Source organism: Helianthus annuus, chromosome 4 (assembly GCF_002127325.2).
Source record: "Helianthus annuus cultivar XRQ/B chromosome 4, HanXRQr2.0-SUNRISE, whole genome shotgun sequence".
NCBI lineage: Eukaryota > Viridiplantae > Streptophyta > Magnoliopsida > Asterales > Asteraceae > Helianthus > Helianthus annuus.
The window spans coordinates 196,488,682-196,509,076 of NC_035436.2; the positions used below are offsets into that span (position 1 = coordinate 196,488,682).

The window sequence follows — 20,395 nt, forward strand, 5'->3', positions numbered from 1 at the left end:
TTCTACAACAACATGCCCACGCAGGGGCGAAATACAACAAATAAAACAACAAACAAACCCACGCAGGGGTCAACTGAAAGACATGCCCACGCAGGGGCAGAATACTAAAAGACAAGCTCACGCAGGAGCTGAATACAGAAACATAAAGTCCACGCAGGGACTGATTACAACTAAGCAGACAAACATCAAAGGTCCTTAATGACCCCTCCTCTTAGACTTCCCCTTTAGCAAGTCTGACAGGCCCTTGAAGAAGCCTTGCCGCTCCCTGCGGTCTTCTCGAACTTCCTGTTCGACTTGGTGCAACCTCTCAAGAACCTCCTGCTGATGTTCCGGCGGAATCAGCTGTGGCTGCGGCGGCTGGTACATAGGTTGAGGAGGTGGTGGATGCTGGTACCCATAAGTCGGGTAACCAATGGTCCATGGTCCTCCGTATGGTCCTTTAGGATGAAGAGCGTTGTAGTCCCGAGCTACTTAATATGGATCGACCTCCGCATAGCCGAAGTTGTAGTGAGTATGCGCTGGCTGCTCAAAGGGGTTATAGCTGCCGAACCAGCGTATGTAGGGATTGGGTTGTCAAAACCCAACGGAGGTGCCATAGGCACTGAGTTGATTTCTGGAATGGGGCTTGATGGACCCCCCATTTGCGGTTCTTCCTCTTCCTCCTGAAGTGGCGGATAATGGCTGTCATTTGATGGTTGGGGTGTGCTGATGCGGACACCCCCTCGCACGGACATCCGTGCGTTCGATCTCCTCCGCCTCGGTGGTTCCGGAGGCGGCTGCTGTTCCACTGGTGGTGGTGGTGGAGGAGTAACTGCCACGAAACGAGAATCCTGAGAAGGATCCTGTTGCTGTTGCTGCTGCTGCTGGTACGGGGACGAGTGGTGTGAGGGGGTAAAATACCAGTCGATGTTTCGGAACCTCTCCTCGTAGCTGTCTGGACCGCGATAAGGCGATCCATGAAAAGATGATCCGTCAGAGATCTCTATCAGGTGGTTGGGCGTCCCTGTAGCAGGCTCCATAGGGTCAGTATCCTCGTCCATATCGTTCTCCCCAGAGAAGTGGTCTTCCGGTCCAAGTGGGTTAAAACCCACGGGTTCTGGAAAAATGTTGGCCGGGTTGAACCGGCTCTGGAAGGTTGGGGTTGGGTCACCAAAGGAGTGGTGAGAGTTGGATCTCTGCAGAGGTATGAAAGAGGGTGGTTGCTCGTTGGGCTCATTTTCTGACTGGGGCCCAAATGAGTGCTGGTAAAAAGGTGAAGAGCTGAGGGAAACTGATCGTCTCCCGGGTTCAACATAGAGCCTCCACGGCTCTTGTGGACTAGTGCTCATGGTGATGGACGGGGTACGCCGGTGCGAAGGCCCGGCTTCGTGGTCGTGACCCGTGACAGGGGCCTTGCCTCGTCCGTGAAGAAATCTTGGTGGCATGTTGACCTGCATACAAGTTTTTGATAACAACAACAATATATAATAAAATAAGGACCCAAAATAAAACAAAACAGAGTTTGTCCTATGTTCTTTGTCTAGACATCGGAACTCGAAGAATGTGCAATTTGTGCACTGAGATTAAACACAAAAGGCTAGTGTTTAATTCACTCAGTGTTGGCTCTGATACCAACCTGTCACACCCCTAATTTCCACGTGTCACCGGTGGGCCTGGTGGGGGATTATCGTGACGTAGTTGATATCGTCATAGTCAAACAACACAAATTATAGTGCACAGCGGAAGCAAAGATAGATTTATTTCAACTTAAAATTTATTGTAATATCCAAGTATCACAAAATGTCGAAATAACATCCACAGGCAGAATCAGATAAACAGGAAACTTCATTTCAACAGACTTTGTGCATCCTAAGCTTGCGAGACTTCTATGGATGCTTAAGGAGTGACCAGCCTATTACGCGTAGTACCTGCACTTAGTCTTTTTGGAAAATACGTCAGTTTATACTGGTAAATACAATTCAACTGACTCATTTTGAAAAATGTTTAAAATTGATTTAAATGCACGTGGCATAAAACTTTTTATAACTTGGGACAATTATTTGCTTAATAATCTTGTAAAAGAATTACATGTTCGTTCTGCGTTCAGTAGCCCGGGTTCGTTCCGGGTTAAGGATTAATAGACACACCACTTAATATAATTCCGCCGCGAGACTTCTCTCGTACCGACGATTATACATGTTATACAGCGCTACGGGTGTACGCCTACACCCGAGTGCTAAGGTCGTGGCCATTCTTTGAATGATGCCAAGGATATCCGGGACATGGTCATTAAGCCCCCAAAGGCGTTAAACAAACAAAACAGCATTTTCAAACGGGTTCATTTGACTGCACATAACCAAGACCGGTTATGGTCAATTTCCCGACCAAGCGGTATTTTATATACCGTACCCCAAGCCCGTATAGGGAAAATAAGTTAAACGTATTTACCTGAGCAAAATATAAACCAAATATAACGAGTGCAAGTAGCTTTTACTGGGCTCCTAGATCTGGAAATTAAGGTTTTAATAACCTATTAGAATCCTAACGGGTCTTAAGCTTAGACCGGTTAGTTTTATATAAAGATTACGGTTTTAAACGCACAATAAGGCGAAGACCGTTTTAGAATGTGGTTTTTGCCCCAACAAGTTTGCACACTTGTTTTATATGGGTATCATAATCACATTCTGGATTTTGAGACCAAAAAGATATGGTTTGACCCGTTTCGGCTAAAATGGCCAAACTAGCCACATAAGCCGATCCGAACGCGTATAATGCGTAACGAGTAACCATAGGAGTCAAATACAAGTTTCTGAAGTTAATATACTTAAAATATGTTGTGATATCAGAATGGTACCTTCCATTATGCCCCAAATGATTTTTAAACCAAAACTATGCCTCATAAGGGCGTTTTGGTCATTTTATAATGTGTAAAAGAGTTAAATTAATAACCTGAGTTACAGGTCTGATTACATTAGTAAATATATTTAATTTACTAAGTTATAACAGTAGGGTACCAAAATTATGTGAAATTTATTGGCTTTAACCTTACTATGCACCGTAGGGGCATTTTGGTAATTTCACAAGTGTCTAAAAGGTCAATTCTGGAACTCTGAGTTCAAAACATTTGCCTACTGTTTAAAAATATAAAAGTATACTAATTACATCAGTAGGTTCAAACCCTTATGCTAAATAAGGTCCTAGTGCACACTTATATGTTAAAAATGCCTAAAAAGGCGATTTGGAGCCATTTCCGGGTTTTCTGTAAAAAGCTGATATTTTTAATATTCCAGAAGGCTCAAAATAATTTATTTATAATAACAAATCTGTAGAAATTGGTTTGAGGTCAAAAGGTTTTGTAAAACTCATTTTATGGCTAAAAAGGGTAAAACCGGCATAAACCGAATTAATCTTAGAACACTAAGTTATGCTCTGCCTAAAAATAAATAAAAATCACCAAAAATCCCAAAATATTATTTTATAACAGTGGGTAAAAAGTTTGGTATAAAAATTTGGGTTTTAATAGGCTATACGTAATTTACGTCATTTAATTAGTAAAGAAGCTCTTAATTACGCTATTGAGCATAACTCTTAATCTAGACCTCAAACTGACTTCAAATTTTGGGTGCAAGTTTATAAATCAACAACTAAGGTGCCTACCCTTTTACATTTTCAAAAATCACGTTTTAAGGTCAAATGGGCATAATGGTCAACATATAAGCAATTAACGGAAACATGCATATGAATAGGATATCTAATGAACCGGGTTGTATAAACTCAGAGAGTTATACTAATATGTAATTAGGTTCAAAAGAAGCTCTAAGGCAATCCTAATCTTGGCTTAAACGGGTCAGAACTGAAAGTCAAAGCAGAAGTCAAACTTTGCGACTTTCGGTTCCAAACCGAGCCTAAACTGAAAATTGTCGAGTTGAACATGTTGGAACATGTTCTTACATTAATTACCAAGTTATTTTAATGACCAAACAGATTGCATGTAACCTACATTGCTAATTATAAGTTAATTTGAAGTTAAGCGTTCTGTTGACTTTTTATATTTAGCTTTGACTCGACAATTGACATGCTTAAAGTGGGAATCTGGAAATTCCCTTTTAAGGGTTTGATACCCACTTAATTACCTACTTATAGGTGTTTTTAATTCGTGATTTGACAGAGCACATTTTGATTAATCACGAAGTCAAACCTTATTTACGACGGTTTGACTTTTAGCTAATTAACTAAGCTAGAATGGATTAAGGGGGTTAAGGACACTTACAAGAGTCCTAAGGAGGATTATGGAGCCTAAGAAAGCTTGGTGATGTCCAGAGAAGCTCCAAGAGGTCTTGAACAAGGGTGCCAAGTGAGCACGTGAAAATGGTTACAACACAAGCTCCTTTTATAGTAAGCCAAGTGCCTTAGGATCTTGCCAAGTAACTCTAGGATAGTTAGGAGATGATCCCAGGTGCCCCTATAAGACTAAATACTGCCTAGCAAGCCCCTGGTTTCGAAAATTTACGTTTTAAGTCGGTTAACAGGTTGAACAGGCAGCTGTCCAAAATCTGCTGCCAGCGACCTCCTTACGGACCTTAAGCACACGGCCTTGCGGTCCGTATGCGTTTCTTACGGACCGTAAGCTTAAATCTTTACGGTCCGTAACCGACCTTGCTGTAAACTCCCAGGTACCCTCCTTACGGACCATAAGCCTAAGGCTTTGCGATCTGTAACCGATGGCCAGAGGACAAAATTTTGTGAGCTTTTAAGTCTTAACCAAGCAATCAAACCAACTCCGAAATCAGTCCCTCTTTTTCAGATGTGGGACCATCTTGATCAGTCATTGCATGCCTAGCATGCTCTTACATGTTTCCCATTCAATTTCAACTCTCGAGGGTCTTGCAAAGTGACGGAGATTACCAAGAATGAGTCTTGGATTCTCATAATAGTTGGCCAAGGAAAATAATTATATTGATTCCTTTTTTTTTACAAGGATTTTATTTAACATTTTCAGTAGTAACAACCTATAATTCCAAAGTCCTTAATAAAGATGCAACTTTATTTATTTGAGAGCAGCCGGTTATCTTATAAGATGATTTTCAAAAGATTTAAGGATCTTGGGATTTATAAAAATTCGGGTCGCTCAGAGGTGTTTTAATAACATGCCGCCCTCGGGTCGTTCAGAGGTATTTTAAATAACATGACGCCCTAAAAATCCTACCAAACATCTTTTATTTAATCCGGCTTTTCTGACACGTCTGTCTCTCGTGACACGTGTCTTTATTTCAATGGACAGGAATTTCCGAGGTGTTACAAAGCGCGATCGGTGCCCTTATGTATCTCGCAAATAACACAAGACCTGACATTGCATTTGCAGTACATGTACTAGCGAGATACAGTTCGAATCCAACACGTAGACACTGGAATGGCATAAAACATATATTCCGGTATATTTACGGGACACAAGACTTAGGTCTTTTCTATCAGAAAGATCAAAAATCCCAGCTTGTTGGGTATGCTGATGCCGGATATCTATCAGATCCTCACAAAGCAAAATCTCAGACAGGTTATGTATTCACATACGGTGGCACAGCAATTTCTTGGAAGTCAACTAAGCAAACACTTACAACAACATCATCAATCCATGCCGAATTGATAGCACTATATGATGCTGGTCGAGAATGCGTGTGGTTGAGATCAATGATTAATCACATACAAGAAGCATGCGGATTAGAACAGATCAAGAAGGAGCCGCCAATTATTTATGAAGACAACGCTACTTGCATAGCTCAAATCAGAGAAGGTTATATCAATGGTGATCAAACAAAGCACATCTCACCAAAATTTTTCTCAACATATGACTTACAAAAAGAAGGGGAAATTGAGTTCGCCAGATTAAGTCAAGTGAAAATCTAGCTGACCTGTTCACAAAATCTTTACCTAGAAGCAGTTTCGAGCAGCTATCACACAAGATCGGTCTTCGTAGATTGAAAGATGTTTGTTGAATTCAGGGAGAATTATACACGCTGTACTCTTTTTCCCTTAACTAAGTTTTGTCCCAATGGGTTTTCTTAGTAAGGTTTTTAATGAGGCAGCATAGCTGATCCAGTAGTATCAGTTTATTTATTCAGGTCCTGAAGTACCTATTTAACATCATCCTGAAGTATGTTGTTAAACTGTGTATAATTCTAAATGTCTGAGGGGGAGTGTTATAAACCAGACATTTTAGGCCCAACCCATTACTTATGGGCTTTAGGGTTTATGGTTATGTTTATTTCTATATATTGTAATGTTAAATATTGTGAAGAATGGATTTTAGTTTATCTCTTTTCTCTTTGGTTTTTATCATGTATAAATTTTTAAAATTTAATAAATTGTATGACTCATAATATCTATTGTAACATCTAACAAAACATTAAGGTTTTTAAAAAAATATTATTCAAGGTTTTTAAAAATTTATACACAGCCACACTCGTAATTGTGCACTTAATAAATGGGCTCTAATTGAAGCCCATAAGTATTAAAGATATTCTTGAAAACAGTCTTAGATCGGAAAAAATTACCAAGCATTTCTTGACTGTTTACTTTATTTAATTTAAATTTAAGAGTAAATTACAAGTTTTGTCTTTTATGTTTGTTCCAAATTTTAGGCGCTGTCATTTACCTTTAAAATTGATGAGTTTTGTCCTTAATGTTTTAAAATCCTGCACGTTATGTACTTTAGGGCAAACCCAGTTAATTTTTTTTTTGTTAAAACTGGTCACTCAAGGGTATTTTTGTCTTTTTTGCCTATATATTTAATATTATTATTAAAAAAATACTATTATTATTATTACTATTATTTATATACATGAATCACACAATACATATAATTCACCTCTTCTCTCTGCAACTGACTATAGCTCTTTGTTTCTATCTCTATCTCTACCACCATCAACCACCGCCTCAGCCGCCGGCCACCCCTACAACCACCATTCCCGCCGGCCACCCCTGCAACCACCATCCACCACCCCACACTATCTCTCTATCTATACCCAACCACCACTGGCGCCAACAGCCCCCACCTACAACCGCCACTGTTAAGACCACCATCTACCAAACCCACAACTCCCACCTTGAATCTGAGCAGCAACAACCAACAGTTTCCGCGGTTGAACTCCATTTTTGTTCTTGTTCATAAAATACTAATCCTCAACGAACTCATAAACGATCCTCAATTTCAATCAACAATCTTTGGAGTCAACAAGGTTTGGTTCATTTTGGCAGTTTAGTCTAACGGTTTCATTTTTCGCATGTGGGTTCAAAAAGGTTTCACCGTTGCCATTTTAGTTCACTGAGTTAATTTCATTCATTTTTTCTGTTAATGAGAATGGCAATTCAGTTATTTTAAGTGACTCAATTGCCCTTCTAGTTAACAGAATTACATATAAAATGACCGAATTGCTTTTCTAGTTAACTGAAAAAATGGATAAAGTTAACCCAGTGGACTATAATGGCAACGATGAAACCTTTTTTGACCCACAGGCGAAAAATGAAACCGTTGAACTAAACTGGTAAAATAACCCAAACCACAGGGACTAAAATTCTAGATATTTTTTATTACTTTTTGTGTAAGCGATAAGTTTTATTTTAATAACAAAATAAATCACACACATACTAAGGGTGTACGGGGCGCCTTCGGGGAGGGTGTTCGGTGATGGCATTCCCCGATCGGGAACACCGCCGCCATCAAAGCGGGGTCCCGATTCGGGGTGGGATTTGTGTGTGTGTTCACCGATGGAATTTCGCGTGGATCGAGATATGACCGTTGACAACGGTCGGATATTTAATAAAAAAAAATTCAATTTTTTTTAAACTAATATAAATACCCAACTCATTCTCACCCTTTTTTTATACACAACCCATCTCATTCTCTATATTTTTTTAAACTCTCCAACCACAACCATTTCACTTTTTATTTTTTATACTCTCCAACCAAACCCCCTCCACTTTTTATTTTTTATACACCGAGCAATGGAGAACCGACCCCGCGAGGCCAAGAAAAAAAATAAGGGGCGGGTATCAAAACCGTCTCGAGATGGTTCGAGTGGTGCAAATGCTCAACCACAACCCCCTTTCGGATACACTTCACAACCCCCGTTTTTTTTTCCAACAACCTCCGCACCCCTCGTTTTACAACACCCAACAACCCAATTTCGGCTATTTTCAAAATTTGCTATCAATGGACGCTCCTCCTCAATCCCCCGCCTTCGACCCATATGCTTATCGTTCTCCACAAGTTCCTTCTACACGAGGAAATGTCGAACGTCCTCTACCTATTGACGAGGACGACGAGGACGATGAGGTAGTGCCCGAAACTCAAAATTTGGGCGACGACGACGAGGAATATGAATATAATGTGGACGAAGACGCGGGCAACGAAGAAGACGAGGCTCGAGAAAAAAAAGGGAAAACGGTGAGCGAAAAATGGACAAAAGAACAAGAAGAGGCGTTGGCGAAGGCGTGGGTACATTGTTCTACCAACAAAAAAAAGGGCAATCAACAAAGTCGCGAAAGTTTTTGGGGTAAAATTTTAGAGCACTTTAACAAAACTATCGGTGGAAGTAACCGGACCGTTCATCAAGTACGGTCTAAATGGAACCCGATGCATTCGAAAATAAACTTTTTCAACGGCCTATACCAACAAGCGGTAAAAATTATATTTTTTTTAACATTGCATATTTTTTATTTTTTTTCCAAGTTCATACTTTTTTAACACTTTATATTTTTTTTATTTTATAACATGTAGGATCGCACACGAGCAAGCGGATGTCAAGATCTCGACGTGATGAAAATCGCGTTAAAAGAATTTAAGGAAAGATTTCCAAGCGGTTTTCAACACATCGAGGCGTGGGAGGTCGTTCGAAAACACGAGAAATGGGCCCAAGTCCCATTGATGGGCGAGGAAGGTGAAGGTTCGGCACATAAAAGAAAGCCCGTTGACGTAGACTTTTCAATACCGGATATGAACGAAGATCCCTCGCCACAAAGAGCACAAAGGCGAGACAAGCGTCAAGCTACATCGTCCGAGGGAAGCTCGGCCGAGTTGGCGGCACAATTCAAAGTGTACACCGCCATGAAAGAAGCGAAGCAAGCGGTAGAATTGGAGGCGATCGAATTGAGAAAAAAAAGAGAGTCGGAGGCTCGCGAGCTCATATCGGCACAACTCGAGACGATGAAAAACTACAATTACGATCGAGATATGAAAACCTTCCTTAAGCCGCACGACGATGTTCCGCCAAGTATGTTGCCGATCATCCTCGCCCGAAAGCGAGAAATCGCTAACAAGTACGGGTGGCCATGCGATTTCTAAAATTTTAATTTTCTAGGTTTAATGTAATTTTTATTTTCTACTTTGAATGTGTTTTTTTTTTCTAGTTTGAATGTGTTTTTTTTTTTCTAGTTTGAATGTATTTTTTTTTTTAAATTTAATGAAATGTCTTTTATATAATTTTTAAACATCCATAATTTTACCAAAAAAAAAAAAAATTAATTTTGAACTCACCTAATAGGGGAGTGCCGCCATCAAAAATCGGTATTAGGGGAGTGTATTAGGGGAGTTGACATGGCACCATGTGATTGGTTGTGTGTAAGAGGGGGGACTCACCTATTAGGTGAGCACCCCTTACACCCTAAGTCTCGTGTTTTCTAGCAGTTCAGTTGAGTCATTATTATTTTTTGTTTCAAAAAAACATGTTTTATTACTAAATAAATTAAGGAAAACAGCAACTTGATTTGCACTCCACTCTTCAAGACAACAAACAGAATGCATCTCTTGAATCACCGTTTCCGTCACTTCATCGTCACCAACATCAAACCGTCCCTCATCCTCCAATTTCACACTTCACAATCCAAAACCACAACAAAACCGTCATTCCCCAATCATCAAACCCCTAAAACACCAAACCCAGATCATGAACAACTCACACTCAACCAGTCAACGATCCTCGAAACTCTATCATGTTACAACAACGACTGGAAACGCGCAATGGATTTCTTCAACTGGGTCGAATCAGAACACGGGTTCAAACACACAACAGAAACCTACAATCACATGATCGATATACTGGGTAAATTCTTCGAATTTGATCTTGCACGCCAACTGATCGACGAAATGCCTGAGAGAGACCACACCACATTTCGTGTAATGTTTAAGCGGTATGCTTCCGCACACCTTGTTCAAGAAGCAATTGATTGTTATAAGAAGTTGGGTGAGTTTAGTTTGAAAGATGAAACGTCTTTCTTGAATCTTGTTGATGCGTTGTGTGAGTATAAGCATGTGATTGAAGCAGAAGAGTTATGTTTAGGAAAAGAATCAAAAGATGAGAAATTTAAGGATGTTATTGGGAGTTTTGAAATGGGTACTAAAGTTTATAACATGATTCTTCGTGGATGGTTTAAGATGAGGTGGTGGGGAAAGTGTAGAGAGTTTTGGGAACGAATGGATAAAGACGGGGTTTGTAAAGATTTGTATTCGTATTCGATATATATGGATGTTCAAAGCAAGAGTGGGAAGCCATGGAAGGCGGTGAAGTTGTATAAAGAGATGAAGAAGAAGAAAGGGATTAAATTGGATGTGGTGGCGTACAACACTGTTATTCAAGCGATTGGTGTCTCGGAAGGTGTTGATGTGGCTGTCAATCTTGGTCGTGAGATGGTCGAATTGGGTTGTGAACCGAATGTTGTAACATACAATATAATCATTAAGCTTTTGTGTGAAAACGGGAGGGTTAGGGAGGCATACAAGGTGCTCGATAAAATGTCTAAGAGAAGGTGTGCGCCGAATGTTATTACCTATCATTGCATTTTCAGGTGCCTGGAGAAGCCTAATGAGATTCTCGGGCTTCTTGATAGGATGATTGATAGTGGTGTAAGTCCGAATATTGACACGTATGTAATGCTTATAAGGAAATTTGGGCGATGGGGTTTTCTTCGACCAGTTTTTATAGTTTGGAAGAAAATGGAAGATCATGGTTTGAGTCCGAACGAGTTTGCGTATAATGCTTTGATTGATGCGTTGGTAGAAAAGGGTATGATTGATATGGCTAGGAAATACGACGAAGAGATGTTGGCGAAAGGGCTCTCGGCTAAGCTGAGACCAGAGCTAGTGAAGGGAGAATGTGACGATTGATGTGTTTTAGAAGAAACAAAAATGAACGCACAAACTTGTCATTTGTGAGATACCAGTGTTATGATGGAAAAAGAAACCATCGCCCGATCCCTTTCGGTAATATTGTCGCACTTGCTTGCTTTTGTTTATCACAGTTGCTACTTTAGATGTAGGTTTTTTTGTGATGATTTTTACTTTACCAGATTCTGCTTCGTTATTGTTCGTGCAATGCTTGATGCCACCAGTGATCTCATCATCGATTCATCTCAACCTGCTTTTGTCGATGTCGTTCGTCATTTGAGGAGTTGTTGCTTGGTCCCTGCAAGTGCAACCAGATATACAAGAAAAATCGATTTGTTTCTGGTACGCGGTTTTGTTTGATTTTCTCTGTAGATCTTTTTGTTTATGAATAACTAAAATAATCTAACTGATAAAATGAGTTTGATTCAAACTCGACAACTAACGATAAGAATTTGAGCTAAATTGTTGCAAACTCACTGTTGGATTAGCTAAATTTCAAATTTTATTCGAGCCCTAAGTACGTGCTGCTACCCTGCTATGATTTCTGAATTTGAGTTGAATGTTACAATTTCTGAATTTGAGCCCTAAGTAGTTGGTTATATGATTTCTGAAGCTATTCATCTAATTAATACAACGAATTTCAGTGGAATTCAACAAAAGTGATCAGAATTTGAGTTGAATTGTTACAAACTTTATGTTGATTTGCTCAATATTAAATTTAACCTGAGGTAAGTACTTGCTTTATGTTGAGCTTGCAGAAGTTGAGCATGTTTGATGCTTCTCTCGCCACTATTAAACTAAAGGTTAGTTAATGTTTTAGGGCCGGTTATGAATAGGATGGTAATCAAAATGGTTTTAGTTAGTTGAAACAACATTAAGAAGAGGTGTTCATTTTAGAACCAATTTTAGGTAGAGAACTACCAGAACCATATAGACTTGCTTTGATTTTTCTCTCATGTGAATGGTTCTCACAGTTTTCTTTCTCAAATCATAGAGTTTTAAATAGAGTTCTCAAGGTGGTGACAAGCTTTGGACTACAAGATCATTTTTTTCTTTCTCAAATCATCTTGCCTTGCTTGCTAAGGTGAAAATCTACATCCTAAACCTTACTTATCTTTAGTTTTACAAGTTATTTACAAAGTATAAACTAGCTCACCCTTGGGTTAAATGATCGATTTTAAGACTAGTTTTTCATGAAAATTAATAATGTTTAACAAGTGTTTATTTTTAAGTAAAAAGCGTTAACTTTGTCTTTTAAGCAAACTGTTATAAAGAAAGCTTGTGTTCATTATCTTTTTAGAGAAAATTTCATTATCTTTTTACTGTCTATAAAAAAAACCATAATAATAATAATAATAATAATAATAATAATAATAATAATAATAATAATAATAATAATAATAATAATAATATAAAATACCATCCACCTAACTTCTCCTTTTCTATTGGTTGGTACAGTCAAAATAAAAGGTACTGGTCAAATATGCAGATAATTACCCTGCAACAAAAGTTCTCCACTCACATATAGCATTTCAAAACAATAATCTCTCACCAGTCACCACCCTTTCCATTATTCTATCCTACGGCTCACCATATCATCCTTATTTTTAGCTCCAAAATCACCATTCCAAGCCTACATCTTTCTTCTTCAAGGTGATCTCAAACATATTTAAGGGGTTTTCTTGCTTAAGGACTCAAGTATTCTCGTTTCTATCAAAAATCTTCACCTAGCTTTGCTAGTGGTATGAACATCCAATCTTCTCTTTGTTTTCCTTTAAAAATCTTAGTTAAATGCATGTTAGTTGACCTAGAGTTGGGACGTTTTTGCAAGAGCTGTAAAACAAGTAAAGCAATATGTTAAATGGACTTGTTTTAGTGTAGTGTGGGTGTGTATGTGTTGTTTGTTCTAAAACTACTAAATCTCTAGATCTGTGTATGTGTATGCAGTGGCAGACCCAATTTTTTTTTTCATTGGAGGCAGGAATTTTTATAGGTTGTTTGTCTATTGTTATATAATAAAAATTTTTGGTCTGATAATTCGGATTGGGTCAAATACTTTTTTTTTCATTTCTGTTTGAATTTCAAGCATTCAAATATTCAGTTATAATTTTTTTTTGTAAACCCTAGTCGTTAGTTAAATAAGGCATCAAATAAGGCATAAAATCGAAATAAAACAAAAATCTCATACAAGTGCTAATCATAACCTACAAGTTGGCTCCTGTCTGGTTTATTTAACCTTTTCTAGCTATGAATAACTCAATCCTCATACAACTGTTAATCATGATCTACAAACGTTAACCTATTTCTTCAAAGAAAAATATATACATTTGTAGAGTAATTAAATACGTTATATTTAACATGAATCACTCAAAAACTTCATACAAGTGTTCTTTAGTTATTTAAAAAAAATGTTATTAACCTATGATAAGAAATTTAATAAAGTAATAAATCTAAATACCAAAAAACTAATAATAATAATATATTCAATATATTAATAAACTTCATCTTATAATATTTAACCAAACAACCATATAAAAATAAAAAGCTAAAATTCATATACACTAAGTTATTTGACAAAAAAACAAATGAATGAATAAAAACCTTTACAAAGTATCACCATCATGTTAGACTTTTAGTGAATAAGAGTAAAAGGTTAAAAGCATGTGAGTACTGATTAGTCTTGTCTTTGTCTGGTAAGTAGTAGGGATGAGCTCAGATTGGTACGGTACCCGTACTCATATCCGTACCCGTATCGGTACCGAAAATACCGGTATTGAATTTGAACAAAACTGGGTACCAAATACCGTACCAAATGTATTGTTATAATACAGGTATTTCAGTACGGTACCCGCTTTGGTACAATTTTGTTTTTATTTAGTTTTTGAGCACCAATACGGGTACTAAATTTGCAAACGGACAGAAATGAGTTTGTGAACTTGTGATTGGTTGATGAATTTTAGCTTTGACCAATTTTCCTTTTTTTTTACCAAGTGATCTCTCCCGCCAGCCCCTGTGAAAATCGCGGAGTTTTTGCTCTTCATTAATTATAACACTTCATTTAGTTCCACATCAATGCAACCTCCGATCTCATAAATAAATAAAAAACCAAATTAAAAAATAAAAAAAGTGAAATGTTTCAGAAGAAAAGGTACATAAAAAAATAAAAAATAAAATATGACCAGGAATCCTGCCTACATCTGTTCTTCATTTACACCATTTCACCCACTGATTTTACTCTACCCCAACATTAAAAGAAATAGTACAAACCCAACGGTACCAACAGAGGTTAATTGTTTTGTCTTAACCCGCAGTACATGCATTAATATGTTCATTTAAATTATTATTCTTGTTCACACAATTCTACTCTCTTCTACCACTTTCTTGATTTTGGCTTCTGCTTGCTTTGTGGGGTTTGCTGAATCATGTTCAAAGTTGAGGGTTTAAACCCATAATATATCTTTATGGTGTTGTTACTTTCTGTTCTTGTTTCTGCTGATGAAGGTAAGACGCTTGTTAAGATTTTTTCTTGTTTGTGTAACTTTTTTGTGGGCTTTTTTTTCTTTTCTTTTACTTGCATTTTTAGTTGATATATGTGTTGTTTAATGTTGTATTTGTCTTGAAAGTTAGGTGTGTATGGTACCAAACGAGCTTGATGACATTTAATTTGTGATATTTGGTAGATTTTACTTGAATTAGTCTCAAATTTAAGCTTTAAATGTTGCCAAACACGGTTAATTATATAATGGTTGTTTTAGTTTTTTTGAACAAAAGAGAAGAAGTAGAGGGTTACAAAAGTTTTGAGTTTAGGGTTTTGTCTTTGAGAGATGAAATGACTTTTGGGTTTAATAATACATAAAGATTGAAAAATCTAACAAAATTACACCTAGGAAAGTATGACGTGAGGGACTAGAATTTTGACACGGGATTTAGAAACATTGCTTTGTTATTTAGAGAGATAGGATATCACTCCCTAACTATACTGATAAGACTAGTATACTTAGAAATATAATGATCTAACGAATATCAAAATTTTTAAAGGTCGTTTAAAACATAACTATTTAATATACCTTTTAAACTCTTTGTAGGCTAAATTCATTTTGCCCAAGTAATAAAAAAGAACTTCTAAAATAAAATAAAGAGAATCCAAAAATAAAGGAAGTAAAATTTAAAAAGGACATGAAGTCAATTGCTTTTCTCTGTGTTGAAGCAAAATTTTCAGCAAGCAACATGTGTTGTCACTGGTGCTGCTGAAGAAAACTATTGTGTTTGACTTAATACTAAATACGCACTTGTTCATCTTCTTTCTTATTTCTTTATCTATGTTTTTGCATTATTCTGCTTTTGGTTGGAAAAAAAACCCAGCGCCTAAACTTTTTGAAGCCCTAGCTTCTCTTCGCTTGCGCCTAGCTCTGGGTGCTTGTCTAAGCACCGTTTTTGTAAAAAAAAAATAACCTAGATTCTTGCCTGAGCTACCATCAAGCGGTTTAGCCACGCCTCGGTGCGCCTAGGCGCGCCTGGTGCGCTTTTGACAACATAGTCTTCACGTTAGAAGTGTTGAGACCAATTCCAAAAGGGTATGGAATTCTATATCATCGGACCATGGTCCACATTGTTGTATGTAAAGTTTAAAATTAATTTCTAGTTTGCTGAATTTAGGTTATTAAGTTTAATAAATTTGGTTTCTTTTACGTTTTCTTGATTCTAATTTGGTTTTGCTTTAATATTTTGTTTTGTGGTACGATTTTGTTTTTGTGTTTGGATTTGAGTGACCCTAAGCCAAAAACAAATGTTTGCTTGTGTTAAGGTAATGAAATAGACCAACCGAATTACTTTAATTTGGCCTGAATCATTGAAAGATTACAAATCCTAATTGAAGTTGTTGTGCCTAAATTTCGTTGTTCTTAATGATTTCAGTATGGAGATGCACTACAATGAAAGACATAAAACTTTTAAAGACACAACATGCGGTACAAGTGGACTATACTACTTTTATAAAAAAGGTAAACACAAGTTAGTTTTTGCTTTTTTAAGTGGTTATTGTGATTTGGTTCACTTAAAATGACAAACAAGTGGCGAAGTAATTTATTCTAGTTGAGTCATTGTTTTTAGATGCTCCACATTCATAGAACCATAGAACCGGACATAAAATTTCTAAGCCGGTTGAAAGGTATGGTTTATGTCCGGTTCCGGGGCCTATTGATGTTTTACCTAAATATCAAACAATAAAACTAACATTTGAGTTTAAATAAATCGCACAAGGTGTTCAATCAAACTTATTTTAATTTATATTGCAGGGAATTGATCACATATTCCCAAAGGTGTGGAATCATAAGGGAACTCCCTATGTGTTTCAAACGTAGGAATACATGACCGCAACTACCACCTTCCCCCATGGGATATTTTCGTTTAAATGGGCATTTTGGAGTTGCTGTGCGCCCATAAGACCATGAGAAATCATACTGTCACACACTGCAATTATTGGGTATTTCGGTCCTTCATTACAGAAGTTGCGTTCTAAGGCTTTCCGAATTTTGTTTGTGGTCTCATAATAGATCAAACTTGTAATGACATATTTCTGTTTTTGTGCGTTTAATGGTTCCGGATTATTCTCGTGTATTTTAAGAAACGATTGCTTTTGTAGTTTGTAAAGCCCATGTGTTTTAGCTCACGGTACATTAGATCTTAAAAAACATCTTGCTAAAACACGTGGGCTTTACAGCCTACAAAAGCAACCTTTTCTTAAAATAAATGAGAATAATCCGGAACCATTAGACGCACAGAAATATAAATGTGTCATTACAAGTTTAATCTATTATGAGACAACAAACAAAATTCGGAAAGCCTTAGAACGCAACTTCTGTAATGAAGGGCCAAAATACCCAATAATTGCAGCGTGTGACACTTATGATTTCCCATGATCTTCTGGGCGCACAACAACTCCAAAGTACCCATTTGAGTGAAAATATCCCATGGGGAAAGGTGATAGTTACGGTCATCATTGTGACGTTATAATTGATATACACGTGTTGAGGCTAAACAAATTGGGGTTCAAATTAAAACTCATATGGCAAAATGTGGGGAAATCAAAGAAAAATTGAATAACCAAAGATTTTTTAGAGCCATTGGGGTACCAAAGATGGCAAACTAAAAGCCATCTTGATACGAAAGAATCCTAAGCAATGTGTGGAATTGTTGACCACATACCGCCCCACTACAACAGACCTTAGGACAATAGTCTTTATCAGATTCCACCACACCACAAGTCAAGATAGATCCACTCTAATCAAGACTACATTAACAAACTCACATCCAACTAACATTTGATTATTAAAGCCAATCCAGCCGCTTTGACCACTCAAGAAAACATGCATCAACTCATAAACTTTAACCATTCTGCACATACTAACTTTACAAACTTCAGACCCAAATTTTAGATCAAAATACTTCAATATATAACAAGTTCCATTGTTTTCCTTTAAAGCGTTCCCTTTGACCGATGCCTTAGCCATAAGAAGCTAAGCACCTTTATTTCCTCCACTACCCTATCCCCTCCCAAACCTTCTGAGAAAAACATCACCCCACAAAATGTGTTCCATAGACTCCTCATCTTGTAGGCAGTCTATCTAAACTCAGCCCTCAAACCAAAAAAATCACCTTGTTCAGGTTCCACCGGTTCCATGAAAAAACCCTTCCCACTGCCGTTTGGCTATTCAACGACATTCGCCTCCTTAACCCTTTTACAGAAAATGACTTGTTCGTGTCAAAAGACTAGCTCCAACTGTCGTTTCATGCAGACAACAAGACAGAAGACAACAGCGAAGAAAGCTGCAAAAGTTCGCTGTGTTCTTCAGCCGTAGAGAGTTTGTCTGACCCAGTGAAAATCCACTCTCAATTAAGGACGAGCATTTGGTACCGATATCGGTATTTACGAGTAAAACACCGGTATGTTACTGTACCAGTATATTCGGTACCGGTACCAAATGCTCATCCCTGCTCTCCATGACCCGTCCACCAGCTTTATCCGATCTGAAACTGCAGTGTTTTTGTGCCTCTCTAACCTGGACAGCCGTGGAAACCTGATGGCAAATGGCTCCCCCATCTGCTTGTAACAGGTGGAAAATGATAGCACAATTAGAAAAATGAAAATATACAAGAATTTTAGCATCATCTATTCAGTGTTTTTCTAACTTTAAAACGGAGAGAGCACACATTCTGTGGTACTTGGATATTTTGTCAGGCATCTAACGTGCAAGATTGAACTGTTGTTCATCAAGCATCCAGATACTTTGTGTTCTATGTAAAAGTCAACCAAATAAAAAACGTTTACAAACACCAACAACAATCACATATATAATTATAGCAACCGACATTTTTTTTTTGAATAAGAACAGAACCTGAAAAATATTCCTTGCCTCTACATCTTTAAAAAACAAGTCTGAACCATATATGAAATTGAAACATCATGCAGATACCATGTGTATAAATTGAGAACAAAGGTTCAAACCATTAAACAAGTTCAAACCAATTTCCAAACACCTATACGTAATTAATGAAGATACAACCTCAACAACTAAAACCCTGGATTACAATAACCAGAAGCAAATTTAGCCCTAATCAATAAAATTCGTCTTCTTCCCGATTAATGTAGCTACTGAACTTTTAACTTATTTTAATTTATATTGCAGGGGAGACTCTAAGCCGTCCATCTCAATACCGTTCAAGGAGCAAATTACAATTGATCACATATTCCTAGATGTGTGGGATCAGCAGGAAGCTCCCTATTATGTTTTATATGCAACAGCTCAATTCCTTACGCTGCTTTACCGTACTTGGAAACCAGACCAATTTGGAGAGATTATATTTCCCCCCAAGAACTGCTAAACTTCCCGTGTCGTCGCACAAAGTAAATTGAAAAATATCTTACTAGAACACGTGGGCTTTACAGCCTACAAAAACAACCTTTTCTAAAAGTAGCTGAGGTTAATCCAGAACCATTAGATGCACCGGCAATGAAATACGGCATTAAAAGGTTAACCTATTATGAGACCCCAAAAAAAATTCGACAAGCCTTAATACGCAACTTCGGTAACGAGGGACCGAAATTTCCGATAATTGCAGGGTGTGCGATGTATGATTTCCCACCGATTTCTGTGCGCAAAGCAACTGCAAGGTACCCTTTTCAGCGATAATATCCCATGAAGGAAGATGATGATCCTGGTCATCATTGTGTTGTTATAACTGGTATATACGTGGCATCTGTTGAGACTAAAAAAATTGCGGTTCAAATTAAAAACTCTCATGGCTATGATTGTGGAAACGCTAGAAAAAGCTAGGTAACGGAAGTTTTTTTAGAGTCATTGGGGTACCAAAGATGGCAAACTCGAAGCCATATTGATATTGAAAAAAATCTAAACAGGATGTTAAGGTTTTGCGTCATGTTAATATGACGAATTATGTTAATTGGAGTATTGAGTGGTTAACTTTTAGTTTGTCTTTTCAGGAACATTGTTTATTTATAAAATATTTTGCATTCTTGCTTAATCAATAGGAATTTTGTGTTTTGTTTTACTATTGGTTATGTAACTTTTATTTTATCTAAAACATTATTAGGTGATTCTTAGCAGTGGTGTCTCTGAGAATTCATGTACCCTGTTCGAGCTTGAAAAACGTGCCATTATATCTTAACGATAAATAATGCAATTACGAAAAATGAAAAAAAATTATAGTATTCGAATGAGTTACATATCATAATAACTAATAGCTAACCAATGATTCGTGCAGCCCTTCTTGCATTCTTCATAACAAATTGGTGGATCAACTCTTCATAGTTTATATTATCTAAGACTTCGTTTTCTATTAGTAATGGGCTCAATAAATCTAGTGGGCTAAATTCTAAAGTCTAATATATAAAAAATGAATTGTAAATGAACCTTACTTCATATTGGTATGGGTTTACTATTTTAAAAAAATTAACATATATATATATATATATATATATATATATATATATATCGGATTTAAAAAAAAAACATATGCTACGCGAAATCACGGGCCCTATGCGGAAGTCATTCCCGCACACCATCTAACCCTCCCGTGATTCTTAGGCGTTTATTTTTATACCAATGATGTTTGCTGAATAAAGAAAACAATTTCTAAATATATAATGAGGTGATGTCACCGTACGTATAACAACCCTCCAAAAATATTTCCGACAACCCTAATATATTTAGAATACCCCTATGTGTCCTAAAATACACCCCG

General features: G+C 37.2%; 2 protein-coding genes across 7 annotated transcripts; both read left to right on the forward strand.

The window, feature by feature from the left end:
• Positions 1 to 7,626: 7,626 nt before the first annotated feature.
• Positions 7,627 to 9,441, forward strand: LOC118491195. The gene is made up of 2 exons (XM_035988748.1): positions 7,627 to 8,653; positions 8,753 to 9,441. The coding sequence occupies exons 1-2, from the start codon at positions 8,042 to 8,044 to the stop codon at positions 9,314 to 9,316; spliced, it is 1,176 nt and encodes a 391-aa protein (XP_035844641.1). The 5' UTR covers positions 7,627 to 8,041; the 3' UTR covers positions 9,317 to 9,441.
• A 296-nt stretch (positions 9,442 to 9,737) lies between these two features.
• Positions 9,738 to 19,751, forward strand: LOC110937787 (pentatricopeptide repeat-containing protein At1g80550, mitochondrial). Of its 6 annotated transcripts, XM_022180242.1 has the most exons (6): positions 9,738 to 11,230; positions 11,317 to 11,476; positions 12,129 to 12,218; positions 16,049 to 16,134; positions 16,429 to 16,452; positions 18,820 to 19,751. In XM_022180242.1, exon 1 carries the CDS (start codon positions 9,770 to 9,772, stop codon positions 11,132 to 11,134), a length of 1,365 nt encoding a protein of 454 aa, XP_022035934.1. In that variant the 5' UTR covers positions 9,738 to 9,769; the 3' UTR covers positions 11,135 to 11,230; positions 11,317 to 11,476; positions 12,129 to 12,218; positions 16,049 to 16,134; positions 16,429 to 16,452; positions 18,820 to 19,751. The 6 variants fall into 6 exon arrangements, with proteins under 6 accessions (XP_022035934.1, XP_022035933.1, XP_035844643.1 ...); XM_022180241.1 differs by lacking the exon at positions 16,429 to 16,452; XM_035988750.1 differs by lacking the exon at positions 12,129 to 12,218.
• Positions 19,752 to 20,395: the final 644 nt, after the last annotated feature.